Source organism: Zosterops lateralis (assembly GCF_965231275.1).
Source record: "Zosterops lateralis genome assembly, chromosome: 1".
In the NCBI taxonomy this organism is placed as follows: domain Eukaryota; kingdom Metazoa; phylum Chordata; class Aves; order Passeriformes; family Zosteropidae; genus Zosterops; species Zosterops lateralis.
Genome location: NC_139762.1, coordinates 149,886,907 through 149,909,647, shown reverse-complemented (window position 1 = coordinate 149,909,647; position 22,741 = coordinate 149,886,907). Strand labels below are relative to the sequence as shown.

General features: G+C 47.8%; 1 protein-coding gene across 1 annotated transcript; it reads right to left on the bottom strand.

Annotated features, from left to right (window-relative positions):
• Positions 1-109: 109 nt before the first annotated feature.
• Positions 110-6,042, bottom strand: LOC310910003 (NAD(P)(+)--arginine ADP-ribosyltransferase 2-like; the record flags this gene model as incomplete). Its single annotated transcript, XM_083862395.1, is given in 4 exon segments — positions 110-210; positions 946-1,155; positions 1,158-1,667; positions 6,027-6,042. Coding segments are annotated over 4 exon segments (837 nt in total).
• Between the last annotated feature and the right edge of the window lie 16,699 nt (positions 6,043-22,741).

Here is a 22,741-nt window from a genome sequence, read left to right as displayed (position 1 = left end):
CATGGGTGTGATGTCTTTGATAAACAGCTCAGTGGCCTGGGTTCTTCCAGAGAAATAGTTGTCAATGTCTCCAGAACAGGTCTTGATGTCTCTACAGAAATGAGGCTTTTCACAGAACCCTCATGGTTTGACCAGAAAGTTTGAACTCCTGAACTTCAGGGTAATGGGAGAAATGGATGCCCGTAAAGTCTATTGCATAGTCCAGACAGCCTGAAATTCAGAACTTTGAGGGAAAATTACAGGTACAAGGGGGAAATGGGGTAGGTGGTTTGGGAAGGCTGCACCTTCCCAGCAGCCCCATTCAGCTGATGGGGAAAGGAAGAGGGCAATGTGTGGCCGAGAGTTTGGGATAAAAGGAGGTTGTGTCCTCTTTAACCGTGAGAGAGAAACCCCATGGGAGTCTGGCTGTGGAAAATCTGTTCGTGTATTCAAATGAAGTTTCAAGGCTGTTTTGTGGTCACTTGGCTTTTCATAGTGTGGCATTTCCACACAAGATGAAGGTGCTGGGTAGGGCTTAAAGACTTATCAGCAAAATTCATAAAAGGGTTAAAAGTGTTTACACAGGGTAATAAACACAGCTCAAACCAGTGCAGAAAGAGATAAAAGAAACTCCAGTGTGGTTTTTGACAAGTCCTGTAACACAGAATGAGCAACTCCTGCCCAAAGCAAAAGTTTGAGGTGTGGTCATCTGAGCTATTGGGGCACCCAGTGAAAATGACCCCCAGAAACTCTATTTTAATGACTCTCCAGGACATTGTGTGTCCCCATCCCTGTGCTCAGCAATGGCTGTCTCTGTCCTTGTCCCCAGCACTAGGTGTCTTGTGTCCCACCCACAGCAGATGTCACTGTCTCCTTTGGACCATGGGTGTCCCCAGCACTGTGTGTTCTCGTCCCCAATCCTTGCTGCGTGTCCCTGGTGCCCCCAGGTTGTCCCCATGATGTCACCTTTCAGCCACTTGCAGTCATGGTTGCTGGAGCTCCTGGAGGAGCGAAGGTCAATGTGCATCGTGTTCCCTTCCTTACTGACACCAGTGACCTTGAAGGTCTCAAAGGGCAGGATCAGCACCTGCTTCTGGCTTGGATACATGGAGAATTTCTGGATGTCCACGCCGTGGCACATGTGCACCTTTAATATCGTATCCTGCCCATAACCTAGGCCACTGTTTTTCTCAGCGATGTTGATGCAAATTGACCAAAGCGGACTTTGTCATCTTTTTTCACCCTGTACTGGTACCTGCTCACCCCTTGGTAAACAACCTTACAATCATTTGGGCGTCTCAGCTTCTGGAGGGCGTGGGTCAGCAGGAAATGGAGCGATTTGAAGTGGAATTCATTCTGGTATTTCCAGGTGGAGTTTCCAGCCTCACGCATGGCATCGTTGAACTCCTTGTACAAGTTCAACTCCTTCATGGTGTAGGCCATGAGGGCAATGGCCTGGTCTGGGATCAGTGGGGATGAAACAGACCCCCGCTTCTGCCACTGGGCCATGGCCTTTGCCCAGTTCCTGGCAAACTTCTCATTCTTGAGGAAGTCAGACTGCTGGAGTTCTTGGAATTTCTTGGATATTTTAACACTACAGTTCAGGTACTGGTCATCAAAGGAGCTCCAGGCCATGTCCCGGGGCACCACCTCCATGGCCACAGTGGCCACAGCCATTGCCAGCAGTGCTGATTTATTAAAAAACTATGGACATTGATCTAATACCAATATCCAACTATGACGGACAAAGACTCTCTAACAGTTTAAAGTTAGAAAGTGTATGTTTATTACGACGCCGGGCAGCGTGCGGGATAGCTCCCAGAAACACACGCGCAATTTACAGATCATCACAGGGTCTTTTATGTACAGAAGTATTGAATACACAAACTACAAATGCATATTCATAGCTCTGATACCTCCCATTCCCCGCTTCGTATGGTAATTAGCCCAAAAAGCCACCAAGCATGCGTAGTTTGTTCTTTGAAATGGGTCGGTGGTCTTTTTAATGGGGTGGGGTCCCAAAATGATGAAGTAAGATTGTCTTCCTCAGCTCTGACTTTTTAACCTTTAGTGTTCGTGACAGCTAAATCCTGTTTTTCCCAGGACTGTTTGATTTATGATTGTATTGTATTCATGGGGTCTATTGATTATTCAGGATGCAGAAGCCCTAGTTTGACAGCTCCTCTGATTGATCGGTTCCTTCCAAGGATTATCAGTTCTTTCAGTCTGGCTTCTGTTAGCAAAAGGGAAGTCCTAGCTACATTATCTCAGCACTATCTATTTTGACTACAATCTTTAATTCTTCTAAATCTATGCCTCATTTTCCCCACTTCTCCTTTTAAAGTGAGTAAATTCTTTTACTCAAAAGTGTTTTCTTCATCAATCCAATCTGTACAGCTAGTGTCTCTTAAGACCAAGCTATACGCTTTTGATAATGAGGTTAAGGCTGCTATTCGTCGTAGCATCCTCCAATTCCAAACAAGCATAGCAACAGATAAAACTAGACTTATACTAACTAGAATAAGCAACACAACTATAGGGTGGAGTAAGGCATTTAGTATACCAGTTGCTGTTGGAGACCACCCAAAAAGCACATCCCACCAGTGATGAGACAAATGTTCCTCAAGCCTCTTAAATACTCCTTTGATGGTTTCTGTGTCATGGTGAATTGTAATTAATGTCTTTCTTCCCTCTTCCTTAATTTCTTTTAAGATTTCTTTCAATCTGGGATGTTTCATCAATTGAGCGACTAAAGTCAAATTCATTCCTATGGGTACAGGCAGTATATTCTGCACAGTAGTTAGGTTAGCTTTTATATATTGATGTGATATTACAGGTGCTTGATAGGAAAAATCACATCCCTTAATTCTGACAAAATTGCAAATACACAAATTGAATTTGGTCTCATTTATAATTTGGTTGTCTATTTTTATGATGCGGCATGCTGTCCTTAGACAGACACAACCTTGCCCTGTATACACCAGTGAAGTTTTCTGTTTGACTGGATGCATTTCAAAGTGACAGATATTCTGGTCTGTATCCAAGCAAGTGTCTTTGTCACCTTCTAATGTCCCTTCACATATGTATCCTAGCTGTCTTCTCGCAGTACAGGACTCTAGATTAACAGTTTGCCATTTTTCTTCAATTTCTCGTGCCCACACCCGGTGTTCAGAAGGGTATAATACAGTTCCCTCATGATTTAATCCTAAGGGGACTATTGGATGTATTAGGTCCACTGAGGCATCATGTATAGTTAAAACAAAGGCTGTCGCTACACTAGTCACAGGGTTATAAGTGAAATTGACCATCACCCACCAAGACTGGAGTTCCCTCTCCATATCAGAGGCATTATCCCAAACAATTTTGCGAATCTCAGCCGGAAATGTTCCCTCTCCGCCTTCTCTGATAACTGTGGCAGCTATTGATTGCATCCACAATTGTGCCTGAGTACATCCTAGAGCCAGAGAAATGTTTTCACTAGCTGTACCTAGTGCATTAATTATTACCTCATGATCTTGCTCTTCTGTGTTTTCCCATTCTGGTAGTATTTGGGTCAATTTCCAATGATTGTTACCCAATGCAAGTAGAGAGGATTGCAAAGGTTGTTGTAGTTGGACTAGATCATTCCCTACTGAGGCTAATTTATTCATCAGTACCTCTGAATCTATTGTATTTAGTACTCCCAACCCTGTTCCTAACACCCCAGTGAGATCTCTCTTACTTCTAAAATTAGGAGGCATACTTTTTTGGAGCCAAGTGGTCCAGTCCATAAAGGGGTTTTTGAGAAATGGAGCACATTCTGGACGAATGTGAGAAGCATTTACCTGTACTCCCATTTCTACTCGTTTTAAAGATCACTTTGGGTTAATTATCAGCCTCTGAACTCCTGTCTTTTTAATAGCATATGGCCTAATTTTGGTAATTACAGGAGTTATGTGTTCCTCTACTTTTCGGATAGATGGTACCTGGGGGATCACGACCTTTTTTGGCACTGGTGGAATTATCTTGGTCTGGTCTTTATGGAGCTCAGTACATACTTGAGTAATGTTAAAGTTGATGTCATACCCTCTTATTGCACACCCCTCTATTTTGAGTCTAAATTGAGGACATTTACTCAAGCATTTGTCACAGCATTCAGGACTAATCCGGATGGGTCTCATGGGCGGGTGGTAAGCCTCATGGAACCCATCCTGTACGAATGCATACTTACACCCTCAAACATTTCTTCCTTCCCATAAGCTTGCATTCGTAACTCTTAGCATCTTATTCAAAGCCTTACGAGAGTAAGCATCATAAGCTTTTCTTTGACATCTGTTTATCTCAGTTACATTGTACCTACGTGGTATTGCACTGACCCTTGCTATAGTTATTGCTGCAATAATTACAACTTTTCACATAATGTCTATAATAACTATTAGTCCATCTATTTGTGGTTCCGAGTGAGTTTCACGGTGGTCTTTTAGTTCATCGTCGCCTGGTGTGATCTTCCAGATTCCTTTTGGAGCTTTCTTCACTCGGGAGTGATGGATCCAGGCCTTCTGTTCTTTGATCTTGATTGCAGTGAAAGTAGTAAGAAGCATCTGGAATGCTCCTTCTCACTGTGGTTCCAAGAACTTTTCTGCAAAAGACTTAATTTCTAGGTTGTCTAATTTTTGTTTTGAGCTCCAGCCACATATTTCTTAATTTCTCTATTTAGGGCCACCATATACTTGTGGTCCTTTATCTGGGGATATGGTGGCTGGAACTCTACCCCCGGTATTATTTTTGCAACCGTGCTTTGGTTACTTCTCGGGCTGTAGCCGTTCTAGTAGGCAAGGCTTCTGGCCATCCTGAAAAGGTATCAGTTAACACCAATAGGTAACGGTATCCTCCCTTCCTGGGCAGCTCTGTAAAATCAATTTGTTATTGTTGCCCAGGTCCACAGCCTTTCCCAATTTGTCCCATTTTGGGCTTTGGTGTATTTTTGGAATTAGTTTGGAGGCAAAGACTACACTGACGGGTTACCTGTATCACTGTACCTTGTAACTTTTTGGCCACAATTCTTTCTTTCAAATAATTATACAAGATGTCTATTCCCCAGTGTGTTTTCCCATGTTCTCTTTACACTAATGGCCATAACAAATAGGATGGTACTACAAGCTTCTTTTTCTCTGTCATGGCCCACCCTTCCTGATTATAATTTGCTTTTTCTGCTTTAATAAGTTTCTTACCATTTATATTATATACTGGCTTACCTTTCAGCACTATCTATTTTGAAGTGCTGCCTCAATTGTCTCATCGGGTACCTCACCTTTAGCTGCGTCTTTTGCCTCTCTGTCCGCCAGCATATTCTTCCAATTAGAGCTCACTTTTTGATGCGATCTGTGCCATCCTCTCAAGTAGCTGCACAGCATCTAGCAGCTTTAGGATTTTTTCCAAATGGCTCCGTGTGCAAGGACTACCTCAAAGGCATACCTTGAGTAAATGTCCAGCCTTCTGTGCAGAGGTGTTGGTGGGCAATGGTCCAGACTCTATTACCTCTCTGCTGATGGTAACTGCATACCCAGCATGCCTCTTTCCACTGACAACGTAGCTGCTTTTGTCAGTAAACCAGGTCTCAGCATTCTCAATCGGAGTGTCCTTCAGATCCGGGTGACTGGAGTAGGTGGTTTCGATGGTCTCCAGGCAGTCGTGGATCACTGGTTCTCCTATACTCCCGCTGAGGAAGGAAGCTGGGTTCACAATGTTAGTTACCACAATCTTAACATCGTCTTGTTAGGAATCTCTGTGGGGAGATCTAATGTCCTCCTTTTCTTCAAGGACTGCAGACATTGTATGGGACACTAGCACAAGCATCTTCTGGCCTAGAGTGAATTCTGAGGCACTCTGGCTATCCTTTAGGAGCCGTGTACTCACGTCTGGAAGTCCCAGGGCTGGAGCTGACATGACGGCCTTCTTTAGCTGGTCAAAGGCCTGAATAGCTTTTTTAACCCAGGTAAATGACTGTTTGCCTCATCAGCTGGGCTTTCTTCTGGGATCTGCAAGCCCAAAAAGTTTAGGAGGCTTACCGTCCGGTCCACTCATGTTCTCTGGATCTGGGTAGCTATTAGGAGGTCTTCTGCATACTGGAGCAACTGTTTGCAAGCTGCTCCCCAAATATCTTCTATCCACTTTGAGGTTCTCTTGTGCAAGGACCACTTCAAAGGACTCAAATGAAAAGATTTTCTGGCTGGCTTTATGGAGAGGGAGGCAAAAGAAAGCATCTGCACATCTAAAACAGTAAATGAGTTAAGATATAAGGGTTAGCAACTACTGAATACAAGCCTTCAGTTATCTTGTCAACAGCTAAGTTATGACTTGTCAGGCTTCTTTACTGGCACGATAGGAGTGTTGAAATTAAACTGACACTCCTTCAGTATCTTTAAAAAGTTTTCTTTGCCCTGCCAGCATGTCAGGAGCCTACACTCCAGGAAAACCTAATCTATTTTCCTTTTTTATTATTATTTTTTTTTTTTTCAATTTTTTTGTTATCTTCTTTACCTCCAAAATAATTTTTCTATTTTTAAATATTACTTTTGCCTCCAGCTGCTTTAGCAGATTTCTGCCCAAAAGTGCAGATGGAGCATTAGGCATATAAAAATCGATGGATTCTCTATTGTTTCCCCAATTTAAACTTCAATGGTTTGTAAATGTAAGCCTTTTTTAGGTTGGCCAGCCGCTTCTTTTATTATTACATAGTTACTGGTTACAGGTGTTAGGGTTTTATTGCCCCGGTGTCTTATCAAGAATTTTATTTCTTTTTTTTTTTTTTTTTTCTGTTATGGCATCAAGCAACAATTGGGATTTGGTAAATGCTGCTTGATTACAAACTTCATTTTCTTAGCAACCCTTTTCCCAAATCTCTAAATCACTCTCCATCAGAGGTACTTAAAAGAAAAACCCCATACAATTGCCTAGACACTTAATCCAAATTACTGGTTATTAATTTTTAGGGTTTCTGAAATTCCGTTTCTGGGCAGGGGAACTTTTTGAACCAGCTTTTCAATTCTTGTTCCTTCTATTCTTAAAACAAAAAGTTAGCAATATGTATTCTTTAAAACAAGGCTCGAAGCACCAGCTGTTGAAAAAAGAATTTGTGTTTACATAAAAAAAGGAAATTTTTTTTATTTAAAAGAAAAACCCACGCGATTACCCAGACACATAATTCAAATTACTGGTTATTAATTTTTAGGGTTTCTGAAATTCCATCTCTGGGCAGGGGAACTCTTTGAACCAGCTTTCCAATTCTTGTGCTTAAAACAAAAAGTTAACAATTGAAGAAAATTTGCAATCAACTTCTTATACACTGTCCCCCTTCACCAAAACCTGTTTATGGGATAGCAATTTTTTTAGGCTCACAAAACAATGGGTTCAAAAACACTCCACAAATTTTTGCACTGAGGAAAAAGCGGGGGTGTTTCTCGATCAGGCAGTTTTGGCTCTTTTTACAATTAAAACTGTATTCCACAAACAAACAATAGTTAAAACAAACACATCAGGCTTTTCAGAATTTCAAAGATACAGCCGGAGGCGACAAATCCCGGCTCCCTGCCGGTTACCGGGACAACCCAGATTCCTGCCTGATCACTGTGATATGTCACAAAAAAACCACCCAAAACTTTTTTTTTTTTTTTTTTTTTTTTTTTCTTATAAACAACAAACAGCCTATTCACCCACAGATGTTTTTCTATTGAACAGCACACTGATTAAAATCACACTATCAGTTATGCGGTCAGAAATTACAGCGCTCTCCGTGACACCCTCCAGTCACGGCCCAAGCACATCCCCCCTGAATTCTTCTGCTTTTCAGCAGAGATATCCTTCCGCAGATCGGCGGGGGTTTTAAAATCTTTTAAAAACAAAAACACTTACAACACAAACTTAAAACAAAAACACTTACAACACAAACTTTCACAATTCACACACATACGGTCACTCAATCACAAAGAAAACCCAAACAGACACGAATACACACACATCCAGCGTTCGCGACCGCAACTCAAAACGGGACCCTGTTCACCTTAAAAATTCAGGCTAGCCTCTCAGATTATGAATTTACCAAAGTGCACCTTTAAACCATGGATGGAGCCACTACGCTCCCGATATCAATAGCTCTGTGCTGCCGCTGCTTTCCCCCTTGAATGCAGCCCACAGTGACCAGCTTTACCTGGACAAACCAAAATTGGAGCCACTACGCCCCAATACCAGCATCTCTATGCTGCTGCTGCTTTCCCTCCCTGGAATGCAGCCAACAAGTGACCAGCTTTACCTGGACAAACCAAACATGGAGCCACTACGCCCCCAATACAGCATCTCTATGCTGCTGCTGCTTTCCTCCCCTGGAATGCAGCCAACAAGTGACCAGCTCTACCTGGAACACAACAACACAACAACAATACTCCTCGGAGATTCCAAAACCCAGGCCTCTGCTTTGCATAAGACGTCTCTTATGACTTATAAGCCGCCTCTATTCAAAGGTACCTTCATTCAATACATTTTTCTTTAAACATACCTTTTGTCCGTAGTCCAGGAGGTTCAGGTCTTTCCCCGGGTGGACGGTAAGGTCTGAGGAGCCCTCACCCCGAAAACTTCCGGGTGGGCGCCCTGAGGGGTCCTAGACCCCACCGGCCCCACGGCCAGAAAGAGCAGTTCTCCTACCTGGCTCGCCAAAATGATTTATTAAAAAACTATGGACATTGATCTAATACCAATATCCAACTATGACGGACAAAGACTCTCTAACAGTTTAAAGTTAGAAAGTGTATGTTTATTACGACGCCGGGCAGCGTGCGGGATAGCTCCCAGAAACACACGCGCAATTTACAGATCATCACAGGGTCTTTTATGTACAGAAGTATTGAATACACAAACTACAAATGCATATTCATAGCTCTGATACCTCCCATTCCCCGCTTCGTATGGTAATTAGCCCAAAAAGCCACCAAGCATGCGTAGTTTGTTCTTTGAAATGGGTCGGTGGTCTTTTTAATGGGGTGGGGTCCCAAAATGATGAAGTAAGATTGTCTTCCTCAGCTCTGACTTTTTAACCTTTAGTGTTCGTGACAGCTAAATCCTGTTTTTCCCAGGACTGTTTGATTTATGATTGTATTGTATTCATGGGGTCTATTGATTATTCAGGATGCAGAAGCCCTAGTTTGACAGTTCCTCTGATTGATCGGTTCCTTCCAAGGATTATCAGTTCTTTCAGTCTGGCTTCTGTTAGCAAAAGGGAAGTTCTAGCTACATTATCTCAGCACTATCTATTTTGACTACAATCTTTAATTCTTCTAAATCTATGCCTCAGTGCCAGGGTGTGAGCCAGGGGGGCCATGGAGAAGAGTGGCCATGGGCACCAGTATGGGACACTGGGGAATACAGAGGAGGCACAGAGGGGACACACTGTGAGACACAGGAAAGACTCTGGGGGACACCAGTGGATGCTGAGGGACATGGGGAGGCTTCCTTGATGGGGGGCTGGGGCAGGAGAGTGGGGTCAGCCTGGGGAGGGGGGGCAGCCCTGGCCAGGAGTCCCGTTGACATGTCTGGTACATGATCCCAAATTCTGGGATCACTCCTGGAGCCCCCCAGTGTTCCCCATGCCTCCAGAACTCCCATCCTACTCCCACAACCCTGTATCTCTCCTCATGGTGACTTCTCAGCCCCCCTACAGGACTCTGACTCAAATCCTGGGGTTACTTCCTAACCCCCACCCCAAGCAACCCCAGTGTTCCCCAGCATCTCAATCCCACTCCCAGAGTCCTGCATCCCCCCACTCCCAGTTTTTCCCAGTGCCTCTATTACCCCAATCCCTCTCGCAGTCCCTTGTACCCCTCCCAGTGACCCCGTGCCCCTCAGGACCGTGACCCAATCCATGGGGTCCCCCATTGTCCCCCTTGTCCCCCTCCCATACCCCAATCCCACTCCCAGTCTCATGAGATCCCTGGTGGCCCCCCAGGGCTCCTATCCCATCCCATCCCATGTGCCCCCCAGGGTCCCCCAGTGCCCCCCAGTACCCCACTGCCACTCCCACTGCTCTGTGCTCCCCATCGCTGCCCCCATAGCACCCCTGGTCTCCAATCCCAGTCTGGTGACTCCCCCAGTGCACTCCTGGATCCCAATCCCACAGTCCCCCATCCCTCCCTCGAAGTGTCCCCCCGAGTCCCTCCAGACACTGATACCAAAATGGGCTGGAGTGACAGAACTGGAGGGATCACAAAGCCAGAATTCTTGATCAGCTCAGACTCACAGCTGATCTCTCCTGGTCCTGCAGGCCCAGGGGAGACTTTGCCACTGAATTTATCCATCAGAATCATAGATAGTCATTAACATCGGCCTCCTGTCTAAGACACAAACAGCACCTTTTCTGAACATCAATTGCATGGCTCCACCTCTCTCAGGAAATCCTCTTATTGTCCTAGAGAGTTCCTAAAACGGGATCTGGGGGTCATCTTCACTGAGTGCCCCAATATCTCAGATGACCTCACCTCAAACTTCTACTTTTGGCAGGCACTGTTCCTTCTATTAGAGAATTTGCCAAAACCCCACTGGATTTCCCTTTGTCTTTCTTCACTGGTTCCAGCCACATTTATCTTCCTGTATAAATACTTTTATATCCTTTTATCATTCTTTAACTACATCTTTAAGCTCTACCCAGCACCTCCAGCGTGTGGGATAAAGTTTCCAGAGCTGCTCCAGCACGTCCTCCCCCAGTCAGGGGATGGCACTGATGCTTAATTGGGCTAAAACCAGCCCAAATCACCAAGCCCAAATGATTCCTCTCCCTTATTCCTGCTTGGAATGAAATGTGTGTGAGGTTCCTCCCTCGGGAAGGGGAGGCTCCCCAAGGCTCCTATGCGAAGTGGAGAGAAAGACACATTCCCAGGAATGTTGGTGTGGGGAGTGACATTGAGTCTTGCTTAAGAATTGTCTCTTTTTGCCGACTTTGTCAGAATTCTTGAATCATTTAATAAAATTGCTTCAATAGAATTCTTTAATAGAATTGTTTTGAAAGAATTATTTAATTTGCACAATGGCCTTGGTGGCCACAGTGGTCACCGTGGCTGCAGTGGCCTTGTTGCCCAAGGGGTATTTGTGGCCATGGTGGCCATGGTGGTTATAGTGACCATGGAGGCCAGAATGGCTGGGGTAGCCACAGTGACCATGGTGCCAACAGTGGCAACAGTGGCCTCATAGTGGCTGTAGTGGGCACGGTCACAATATTGGCAGTGATGACCTTGGTAGCCTTGGTGTCCTCATTTCTCTGGGGGTCCTGGTGGCCTTGGTCATCATGGAGACCATGGTGACCTTTGTTGCCCAGGGCTCAGAGAATCCTAGTGGCCGGTTCAGGGCTGTGGTGGGCAGGAGAAGCCCTCTGAGGTGGGAGGGGGCCCTGGGGATGTGTTGCTAATCTCCTCAGGGCAGGAGGTCATGATTTATATCAGAACTTTGAACTACCCTGACCTGAGGCCTGGCTGGGGCCTGATCTGAGGCCTTGTTAGGGCCTTGAAGCCATGACGCAGCTAAAATTCCTTTAAGTTGTGACACAGTTAGAAATAGCTATTAAAGTGTTTGGGAAAAGTATTAGGGTTTGAAGGTCACTGAATGAAGTAGTTAATAGGCATGTGTTAAGCCACCTTAACTGTAAGTAAAATAATGTTTGTTTGCATTCTTTCCCTTGCTGTGTGCCAATGACTGAGCTATCCAAAAAGTAAACTAAATAGAAATGTATAAAAGACGCCATTTCTATTGAAATAAAGGAGTTGCGCAGTTTTAATCACATTGATCGGATCTGCGTTGTCTCTGTCCAGTCCTCCCATTTTTTATCTTGGTTTCCCTGGCTAGAGGGATGATCCCACCTGGGGGGAAAATGGGGGAGAGTGAGGGGTCCATGAGGGGAGTGATGGGGTTGAGGGGGTCAGGGAGGGGTCACGGGTTACAGGGGTACAAGGGGACTCTGAGGGGATGTTCAGGTGGGTTGGAGGACCATGGGGGGTGGGGAGGGACATGGGGGTCAGGAGGGACATGGGGGAGTGAGGGGGTCGCAGGGGGCCATAACACGGGGTTAGGAGTGACAGAAGAGATGGGGGCCATGGGTGGGCGGAGGGTTAGGAGTGACCGGTGGCCAGGGGTACAGGGAGGGATTTGTGGTCAGAGACGGTGTCAGGGTCCGCAAACATATGCGGGGAACCTGATAGTTCGTTTTGGAGATCTCAAAGCGCAAAAGACACAACAGGGGACAAACCAGTTTGCTTAAACAAAAAAATGCACTTTTATTTAGTGCCCACAATGCGATAGTGGGGAGAGAAAATAGAGAATAGTGAGAAAGATAGAGAAAGAGGGGAAGGGGGATTATAGCTACCACGTGGAGAGTCGGAGGTCCTCAAGACGTAGAGATGCCCATAGACGCGATCTTCTCCAGTGGGGTGATCACAAAGGGTGCACGGGATCCGCAGAGTCTTTATAGGCTGGTCAGGAAAAGGACCAAGGCGAGTGGAATGGAGCCAAAGAGGGCACTGGGCCAGTGCAGGCACCTGCGTCAAAGTTGGGTGCTCAGGAACAAGCGGCAAGCTGTGCCCTTCTAGCACGGTCAGTATAGTCAGCTCAGTCCACTGTAACGAGCTGCTATTGTTCCTGCATTCCGTTCTCGTGGAGATGCGTATCAGTCCTCGGCAGGCGCCCCACCTCAGCCAGGCCAGGGGCTCTCCCCAGTCTCTTCGGGGGTCTTGGTCTTCAACCATTGGAGACAGTTGTGAGGCATAACACATCCTCGGACAGACTCTGACAACCCTGCAACCCGGGATGCTCCTGGGACACGGATCCCAGGATGCCCAGGCGGGCAAGGCCAAGAATCTCCCCCCACTGCACCCTAACCCTGTGGACTCTCAAAGACTCTAAGACGACCAACGGTGCAAATCTTGCTAGAATGCAGAGATGGGTTGGGACTGCCCTGCCTGGCCAAGGCTCAGGTGATGCTAAGGAGAAACCCTCTCCCTTTACTCCTGAGGGGTCCATCCCACTAGGGCCCTCTCCTCCTCTAAGGTAACTTTAAATTGCCTCCTGGGACTGAAAAGGTTTTTCCCCTTCTCCCAACCACCAGCCCCAACACTTAGCTTTTGGAATACGAGGGGACAAAATCCATCCTGGACAGAAATGAATGTGTTGGCACCGTGGATTTGAAGACGTTCTCTGCATCCACCTTGGTGCTGCCATATCCAAACTCCAGCTGTGCACTTCCTCACACTACCTGGGACCACAGAACAGAAAATGTGACTATTCCCCTCCAGAAAAGTCACCCCCGGGGCTCCTCTGCACCGCTGTCCCGGCTCCCCCTCAGATCTTCACCCCACTCCAGAGGCTGCCCAGAGTGAACCCAGCAAAAGGAAAAGGGACACACGGAGCACAGCACTCACCCACGGGCCACCTGCCCATGTGCCGACCCACCCCCTCCCTCTATTCCTTGGCACACCTGGGGCAGCAGCAGCACCTGCAAAGAAACAAAAAAGGAAAAATCATACTGAGTTACTGTGAAACAGCAACCTCCCTGCTCTGACTGAAGCAGGACGCAAGTGAGCCTTAATGTTGCACCCATCTGCCCTCCTCTGGCATCCTGGGCCAGCACATCTGCCAAGGGGACCGCCTAAAATAAAACAAAAAAAGACCAGTGAATGCTTAGAGTAGAACCAGAAGAGAGACTTCAGCAATAGTAACTGCTTCTGTCCACCCATCACTGCTCACCTCGTCCACTTCACCTTGACTGCAGAGATCCAGCCTTGCCTCCTAAAAATAAAGACAAAGAGCAGTGCTGTGACGAGGCCACCATTTACACCTCCCCTGCAAACACAAATAGTGACTGACCTTCTCAGGGGAGCCCCCTCACCCGGGATGGGGCACCCTGCCATGGATTTAATCCATCTGCATCTGAAAGAAAGGACAAAAGTCAAAGTGCTGAAGGAGCATTTGACAATTCCAGACACTTTGTGTCACTCTAGGAATACCCTCTACAGGCCAACTACACCCTACATGACAAATTTCAAGTCCCCAGGACTTGTCCCATTCCCCCCACACCCAGACTAAGCAACAAGGCAGAGCAGCTCCGAGCCAAACACACACCAACACCCGTGACACAGGACAGGACAAAAGCGGGGACACAACAGGGACAGAAATATCTCAGCAAGAAGAATGACCCTGAGGACCGAGAGAACTCGCAATGAGATGACCGAGGTAAGACCGATGGGGAGCTGACCAGGCTCAGAGAACCCTGCAGGAAGAAGATGCCAACGGGATCACTGATCCCAAGAAACGCAGGGACGGGTGCCTGAGAATCCTAAGGTCAGACTCATCTACCTATCCCTGCATTCTGACAAGACCTAATCCGCCTGAATGGATCACAGCAGTGCACAGCTGTGGATACAGCTCAGAACAAGACCTGGAAAGGCACCAGCCTGGATGCTTGTGAAGAGAGATGTATTCTGATGTGTGTCTGAGCACCTAAATCAAAGTTCAATGATATCAGTGCCTGTTCAAGGAACAGGGAGATGTTAAGAACGATGCCTGGGGTCTCCAAAAGACCCCTTGAAGGGTTAAGGCAAAAGACACACCACACAGGACACACAACAGACACAGAGTGCACAACAGACGAGTGACATGACGTGCCCTGGGACTGCTCTGCCCTGCACACCTCAGCACTGTGAGACCTTCCCTCTCTGTGCCCTAAAGGGGTCACAGCTTGGACATCCCCATCTCCAAACCCGACCCAAAAATCCCTCCCAGTGACTCCCAACCCACAGCCCACTTTCACTCCCTCTGTGGCTTTTAGGCCTTCACTTATCTCTGGGATGTCCAGGGATGAGAATCCACATCAGGGGCCAAGGAAGGCTGTCTCTGCCTCTGGGAAATTCCTGCTGTCTCTCAGTCAGGTGCCATAAAGAAAACCAAACATCCACGGATGATCTCAGCAGGGCTGTTGGGTGAGAGGATCTCAGTGTGCGACAAGTGACCACCTGAAACACACAAACAATAAGAGATGCTCAGAGTTGCACCAGAAACACCACTGCCCTGACCACACAAATATATCAATTTTAGAAAACAAAACACAAACAAAAGTCCATTAAAAAAAAAGGCCAACTCTTATTACTCCTAGTCCATTTTCCAAATATAATAAAAATAACCCCATCTCCATTCTCCTCAAAAAACCTCTGAAATATACACCCAGAACACCCCCAACTGAAATACCTGCCTCTAACCACATAAAAAGTAGAAAACTTATATTCCTTGACCTATAGAAATTTATTAACCTAGCACGTCAAAACCACAGAATTTTAAATCCTTAGTCCACATATGTACACCATATACACCAATCCCATCACTACATACCAAATCAAAGCCTATTATCTATTACTAACTTAACAAAAAAAGCCTCAACCTTTAACTGCAATGAAACTTTAATTAAAAATAAAATAATTTCATAATAACTAAGCAAAAACTTCAAACAAACTTCCTCCAAAATAAATAATTTAAACACCAAAAACCCTCAAAAATTTAAAATAACTACTTCAAAAATGCCTTCAGTACTTTCAGACTGATTTTGAGAGCAAAGCAAGGAAATAAAAAGCACGCAGCCTGTTTTAAGAAAACAGTGTTCACTCCTGTGCATTCCCTGTCCAGTGTATTCAGCTCAAGCACAGACAGACTGCAGCACACAGATCTCCTTTGCGCTTAGTTAGTTTTAGGGCAGAGAAGTTCCCTGCACTGATTATTTCCCCTTTTTCTTTGGGCTCATTAAACCTGCTGCAGACTGAAAAACCCAGAGAAGCACCGAGAGCTGCACCTGCAGCCACGGGGCCTGGACCTCAGCATTTTATCAACACCAGAACAGCTGATAAGAGACCAAAGGAGATGAGCTACAGCCACAGCAAGGGCTTTCTGAATTTACCATCTCCCTTCAGAAAAACAAAGTATTTTATTATTTTATGTTATTTATTCTTTATGCTTGTGACCACTTTGTTTGTTAAATAAATAGTTTTGTCCAGTTCTTCCTAAAGAAATTCTTTCACAAACCAATTTAAAAGAGAGACCATTTTGCTTTACTCTCTAAAAAAAAAAAAAACCCTATTCAAAAGTTTCGTCTCAGATTTACCCTAAACCACAACAACAAACAAATCAATCCACAAAAATAAAAACAGCACAAATATACTTCAATTAACAGCACCAAAACCAATTATTCCTGACTCAATGAACCCATAATACCTCAGAACCATCAAAACAAACAGACCACCTATAAATACACACAAACCCAAAAGATCCATTTGGCTACAAACAATATCCCCTAAATTATCCAAAACTATAAAACATACACTGTAGTCAAGCATGCTAAATAAACAAATCCCATAAAACAATAATCTAATTATAAAAATTAAGAAACCCTAAAAAATGAACTACATCACACTGTCTCAAACCCACTAAAACAAACACAACACCCTTGCCATGATAAAAGCCACCAGTAAATAAATAAAACCCTCCCCTATACCTCACACCACAGCCAACTACACCACTGTGAACTTTAGAAAACAAACTCTTGAAAAACACAATATCCCCCAAAAACAACTCAGTAACAAAACTCAGTTCAAAAATACTCTGACCATGTGAGCTATGAAACCAAACATGAAATAAATACACCACATATCCCTCATCACACCACCTACAAAGAGAATAAAGCTACACAATAAATCATTAAAAACCACCAAACAGAAAAAAAACCAGCTCTACCCAACCTGAATCCCTCCATACAACACACAAAACCCCAGTAACACATTTCAGAAGTCTCTTTAAAAAAGCTACTTAAATTAGTTCTACCTCAAATACAAACAAACTCACCCATGAGGTTACCTTCACTCAAAAACCAAATTACTCACAATAAATAATACCAAAAAAGTCAGACAAAACACTACACACCACCTAAGAACCTCATATTGAAAAGAAGCCACATAGAAGGGCCACTATTAATTAAAATTCCAGGAGAAAAGAAAATCTCGCCACTTTAAACACAGAGAACAACAGAAAAAAAGGAGTTTCTCCAATCAATTTGAACTCCTTTTGTCTCCATAACTCCTTTTTCTTCTGGGAGCACCGGGGAGGGATTGGTGAGACGAAGCTGAAAAGGAAAAATGCCCCCCCAATAAACCCGCACTGGGTTATTTACCTGTTTGGTACAAAGGTTTGTCCCTCGGCGCTTCCCGAGGAAATGCTCCAAATCCAAATGCTCTTGTAGTCTCTCCATGAATCACACCCAGAATCTCAGGATAAAGTCCTCACTCCTCACAGCTCGATACTCAGCTGAGCTGAGGCTCCCCTTTTAAACAGCCCCCGGCTGGAACCGCCCCCTCGTTATCCATCACAGCTGCACCTGTGCCTGCTCTGTCCCCCCTCACTGTTCCCAGCTCACACCCGGGGCTGCTCTCTCCCCTCCCCATCCTGTGGCATCTCTCACCTGCAGCTGCTGCCCGTCCGAGGGTGAGGGCAGAGGGGACTTGCTGTTCATTCCCGGGACGGTTCATTGTCTACACCTGACACGATGGGGCACCGGGCTTCCCTTGCTGTGGATAAGGACCCCTCTTCTCCTGCAGGTGCCCGAGGCTGAAACGGGGACTCCACCCCCGAAAATCCATATGCCTGAGGATCATAATTCCCAAGGAAATTCCCCAGAAATCGTTACCCTTCATTTGAAATATTTCCTTTGGAATCACTCCTGACTTGTCCTTCTGTGGAAGCGTTTCAAACATTCATTGGAGAGTTGAGGAGCCGAGTTGGCTTGTTTATAACTTGGCTGACAAGCCCAGACAAAACCCAAACACCGAGAACTCCAGCACTGCTGGCCCCGCCCCCTGGAACGCCCGGCCCCGCCCCCGGCCGCCTCTGGGCCCCGCCCCCTGCTTCTTCAAGTCCCATTTAACCAGAATGATTTTCTGGGGGCAGGAGCACCCAAAGCCAGCAGAACTGACCTTAATCACTTTTGGGGGATCTCTCTTTTCTTCCTCACCAAACTTCCACTGTCAAAACCCAGCCTGAGGCTCAGCTCCCCATCCCCTCAGTCTCTCCAAGGACCTCGGCTTGGATTTCCCAATCCAACGAGGCAGAAATCCTGCTGTCCTTATTGTATATCCTAATTGCAGTAATTGCTTAAGAAATAATTGAAAGATATTAAAAGAAGGAAGAGAAATTAAACAAGAGCTGCCTGCACCAAGGGCCATCCAAGGGTTGCTAAAATCCCTTACCAATCCCTTGGCCCCTTGGGGAGGGGGAGCGGATTCCTCACCAAAGCTGGTGGGAAGGAAAGGGGAGTTGCCAGGCCCACCCCCAGGTGTTTAGAGCAGAGTTGGGGCTCCCCAGCCGTGTCCTAGCTTGGGACTAGGCAGAACAGCTTGTCCCTTCCTCCCCGGGAGCCCCATCCCCAGAATGAGGTAAGTGATGCAGGGGCAGCCTGAGCTGGAGATGACAGGAGTAGGAGGGGGGTGACCCAAAGTATCCTTTCCCCCTGTGTAGGGGTTGAGAGGACAGAAACCATCCTTCCTGGTCAGGTCTGAAATCCAAAAGCCGTTACCTGCATTAGTGCTGATGCATCTGACGACAGGAACAGGGATAGGACAGTGTAATATTAGTGTGGAGGGGGCGTCAGGAAAACCCAGCTTGAATATCTTTTTTCCTAGTGCTGCTGCCTGGAATTTTTTTCCCCTGTCTTCGCCTTCTGACTGGGCTTTTCCCAGCTGCAGCCTGTCATCGTACTTCATGCTCAAGACCTTATTTCAGCTTTTGTCCCTCCCACACATCTCCAGCCTTCAGCTTTTGGACCTATGGGCCCCTCCCTGACACACTGATTGTCCTCTGCCATTAACAATCTCTATCCCACCTCTCTGCTGATTTCATGTGTTCAGAGTTCAGGTGTTCAGCAGTTCTAGAAAGCCCTTCCCAGGCCCAGAGTTTTCAGCTCTGGACCCATAAGCTTTATTTCACGGCCAGCCCGGTTCTTCCACCTCCACATTCATTTTTTCTGCCTGTCTTCGCCAGGTGTAGCTGCCCCAGGTTGAGACAACAGGGTCCTTTTTTTGTCTCTAGTTGTGCGGTTTCAGCTTCAGCTCTAGAAATGCTATTCCACCTCCATCCCATTAATCTTTATTCCATTACCAACCCCTGGGCACGTGTCCCATTTCACAGTCGCTTCCCAGGTCTACACTCATTATCCCCTTTGAACTGTGATTGCAATTGCAGCACTGCAGTCCCCAGTGATTTCAGCTTCAGGCCCACAAGCTTTATTTCACTGCCAGCTCTTCTGTTTCTGTTCTGTCTTCACGTCTTCCCATCAGTGACACATCATGCCGCTTTTGGTCTCAGAGTATGATTTTTGGATTTTTTGTAGCTCTGTGTTGTTTTAGCTCCCCTCTTGTACCCATAGTCCAGCCCCAACCTGCTAATCCTTACTGCAGCAACAGCTCTCCAGTCCCTTCCCCAGCCCTTACAGCGATTTCAGCTCCAGCCCGCAGTTCCCGTCCCAGCTCCATATTCCCTAGACCAGCCCCCCAGGGGTTTTACCCCAAAGCCTACCATCTTTGTGTCTCCTCCAGCTCTGCTGTCTCAGCTCCAGCTCCTCAGCTTCCCACTGCCTGCAGCTAAAACTGCTACTGCTTCTCACTGCAGCCCGGGGCTGTTGAGAAGGCCACAAGTCAGTCATTGTCATCACTTCAATGTCTTTAGGAGTTGTATCACCCACCCTCCTGGGTTCTCAACCTTGGGGACACTTGAAGCCCGAAGGCCAACATGTATCTCTCCCCTTCCCCTGGGTCTCAGCCCAGCACTTGTCCGAAAGCCCCCTCAGCTCCCCCAGGCAGCACCAAGGGCTGGGAAGAGCCACTGGGCCCCTGCTCCCTCATCCCAAAAGGTGTCCACGGGTTGATTCTCGGGGCCTGGAGCCCTCCGAGCCCCCACAGCCTCAGCCTCTGCTGGGTACCACGGGGCAAGGGCTGGTAACCCCCCAGGCATCTCCTGCAGGCCCTGAGCTGCAGCGCCATCCCCTTCTCCCGTGGGGAGAACCCTCCAGCCCCAGCATTTCCACCGTTCCACACTGTTTTGGGCGTGCCTCTAGTGCCAAGGGCTTTATTCCACATCCTGGGGCTTTCTGTCTCTACTGGGCTCACAACTGCTGTTTCAGCCCTAGCCCTACAACCTTTACTGAATTAACATCAGATATTTAGAAAAAATAAAAAAACAAAAAAACAAAACTACTACAAAAAAAAAAAAAAAAAAAAAAAAAAAAAAAAAAAAAACACAAAAAAAACCACACAAAAAAATCCACCAAAACAAAAAAAAAAAACCACGAGCCAAAAAGAGTGCATTGAAACAAGCAAAATAATGGAAAGATGCACCAAATATGAAAAACATAGTTACTTCTAATAAAAACAAAATAAAATAAGAAAAAGTGCAAAAAACTGCTGCTTTATTTCTGATCCTGTAAACACTGCTTTAAATCCAGAAACTACAGAAGCGCTTCTCGCCGGCCCCTGGTAGCCGCAGCCGGTCCTCCTGCGCCGCACCAGGCCCCGCACCAGGCCTCCGGCCGCCCTGGGTACGGCTGGCGCCACTGCCCCAGGACACCGGCGGCCCCCAGACACTGGCGCAGGCGGACGCGGGAGTCGCGTCCGTGCTCACCCTCGCTCCCCGGGCCGGCAGCTGCGGGCATCCCGTCCCGGCGCAGCGGCGCTCCTCCCGGCCGACCGACCGACCGCGCAGCTCCAAACACCGCTCCCCGTCCCGCCGCCGGACTGACCCCCTCCCCCCCCCGGCCCCTCAGGGCGCTAATTATGCCCCAGGGCCGGCCAGCTCAGCCAATCACAAGCGGATGCAGCCCGGCCCCGCCAATCCCTGTTGAGGAAGCGCCGGCCAGGTGAGCCCAACCAATCACAAGCGGAGGCAGCGCCGGCCCCGCCAATCCCAGCTCGGCTCCGCGAGCCCCGCCCCGCTGTCCCCTCACGGCCCCGCTCCCGCCAGGGCCGGCGGATCGGGGCCGGGGGGTTCGGGGCCCGGGCTGAGGGCGCGGCGGCGTTGCGGTCGCGATCGGGACCGGGAGCGCTGCGGGCGGCACGAGCCGCTCCTGCTCCGCCCGCAGCCGGCGCTGCGCCGGCGTCCTGCCGGCGCTCCGGGCACGAGAGGACGGCGGCGGCGATTTCCTGGTGCCGGCAGGGCCGGGCCGGGCCGGGCCGCGGGGAACCCCCGTGCCGGCCCCGGGACCCCCCAAATCCCGCCGCTCCCCGCCATCAGCATCAGCATTGTGATGCTGCTTCTTGTGGCCACAGCCTCTGCTTGGGTATTTTGGTGGCGGAAGCACAGGTGAGCTCTCCCTCCCATCAGCTGCGGTAAGATTTATGGGCACGTAGGTCGGTGCAGGGGTTGCAGCAGCAGCAGCAGCAGCAGCACCTCTGTACGGGTGAACTCTCTGAGTGCCATCACAGCTCACACATAGCCTTTGCAGGAAGGGGAATGAGGCTGCATGGGAGAGCCAAGAGTTCATCATTTGAGGCCTGGTTGCCCACAGAGCAGTAAGTCTTTGCTCTCTTGTGGAGTCCCTGGAACCCCTTGGGGCAATTGCCAGGCTCCTGCCTTGGAAGGACGCAGCATAGAGTCTTGCCTGCCTAGGCTGAAAGAATGGCGCTTCCTGGGTGCTTTGCCCCAGTTTCTTGTGTGCCCATTCCCCCGGTCCTGGTAGTTTCTCTTTTCCCTGCTTCCCTATTGGTGGTGGTATCCCAGTGTCCGCTCCTGTCCCCTCTCTAGATCACTGAGCCCTGCCCTGCTCTTAGTAGCACCCCCGTGCCCTTAGACCATTGGTTCCTGATCCCTATTTAGGCCTGTGCACAGCACATGGCCAGGTCTTTTTGTCCCTGATCCCTTTAGGGTGCTGGAAAAAACCTTGCTGGAATTCATCGTACAAAAAGGCCCTTCTTGCCTCTCTTTGCTGAGCCTAGCCACGGCGTGTGTGATGTGAGTCTGACTGCTTAGCCCGAATCCTCCGCCAGTGGCTTTTCCACAGGAGATGCCTATGGGGCTCTAGGTAGCAGCTCCACCATGCAAAAAGCACACTGCTAGAGATCTTTGTCTTCACTCCAGCTCTGCAAAAATTCAGCTCCCCCCTACGATCACTGAGTCCAGCCCAGAGTCAATATCCAGCCGCACAGTCCTTTTCAGCTGCAGCCCTAGAGTCCCCATCCCTGCTCCATAGTGACTATTCCAGCCCTTCCATCATTTCAGCATGCATCTCTCAGTCCCTTTCTCAGCTCTACAGATTCCATTTTCACTCACAATCCCACCCTGCAGTCAATAGCCCAGCCCCAACAGTGATTTCAGCCCTGGCCATACAGCACGTTCCCCCCAGGACGCAGGCAATATCCCAGCAGCGCCGGCACTTCAGCCCTCTTCCAGCCCCTCCCACTTTCAGCTGTCCACACGCCCTCTCCCATGTTCAGCCTCGAGACCCAGCCCCAACAGCAGTATCACAGGACTATTTATTTCAGCACACCCATCCTACAGGCTCTATGTCAGCCCTAGAGTTTCTATGGCCTTGGCAGTCTCTATGCCACCGCTGCAGGGCTTTGAGCCGGAGCCCTGCAGAGTCCCCTTGCCCAGCCCCAGTGATTTCAGCTGTTGACCCACAAGCTTTATTTGACAGCCAGCTGGTTTCTTCTAGCAGCATGCACGGTTTTCTCCG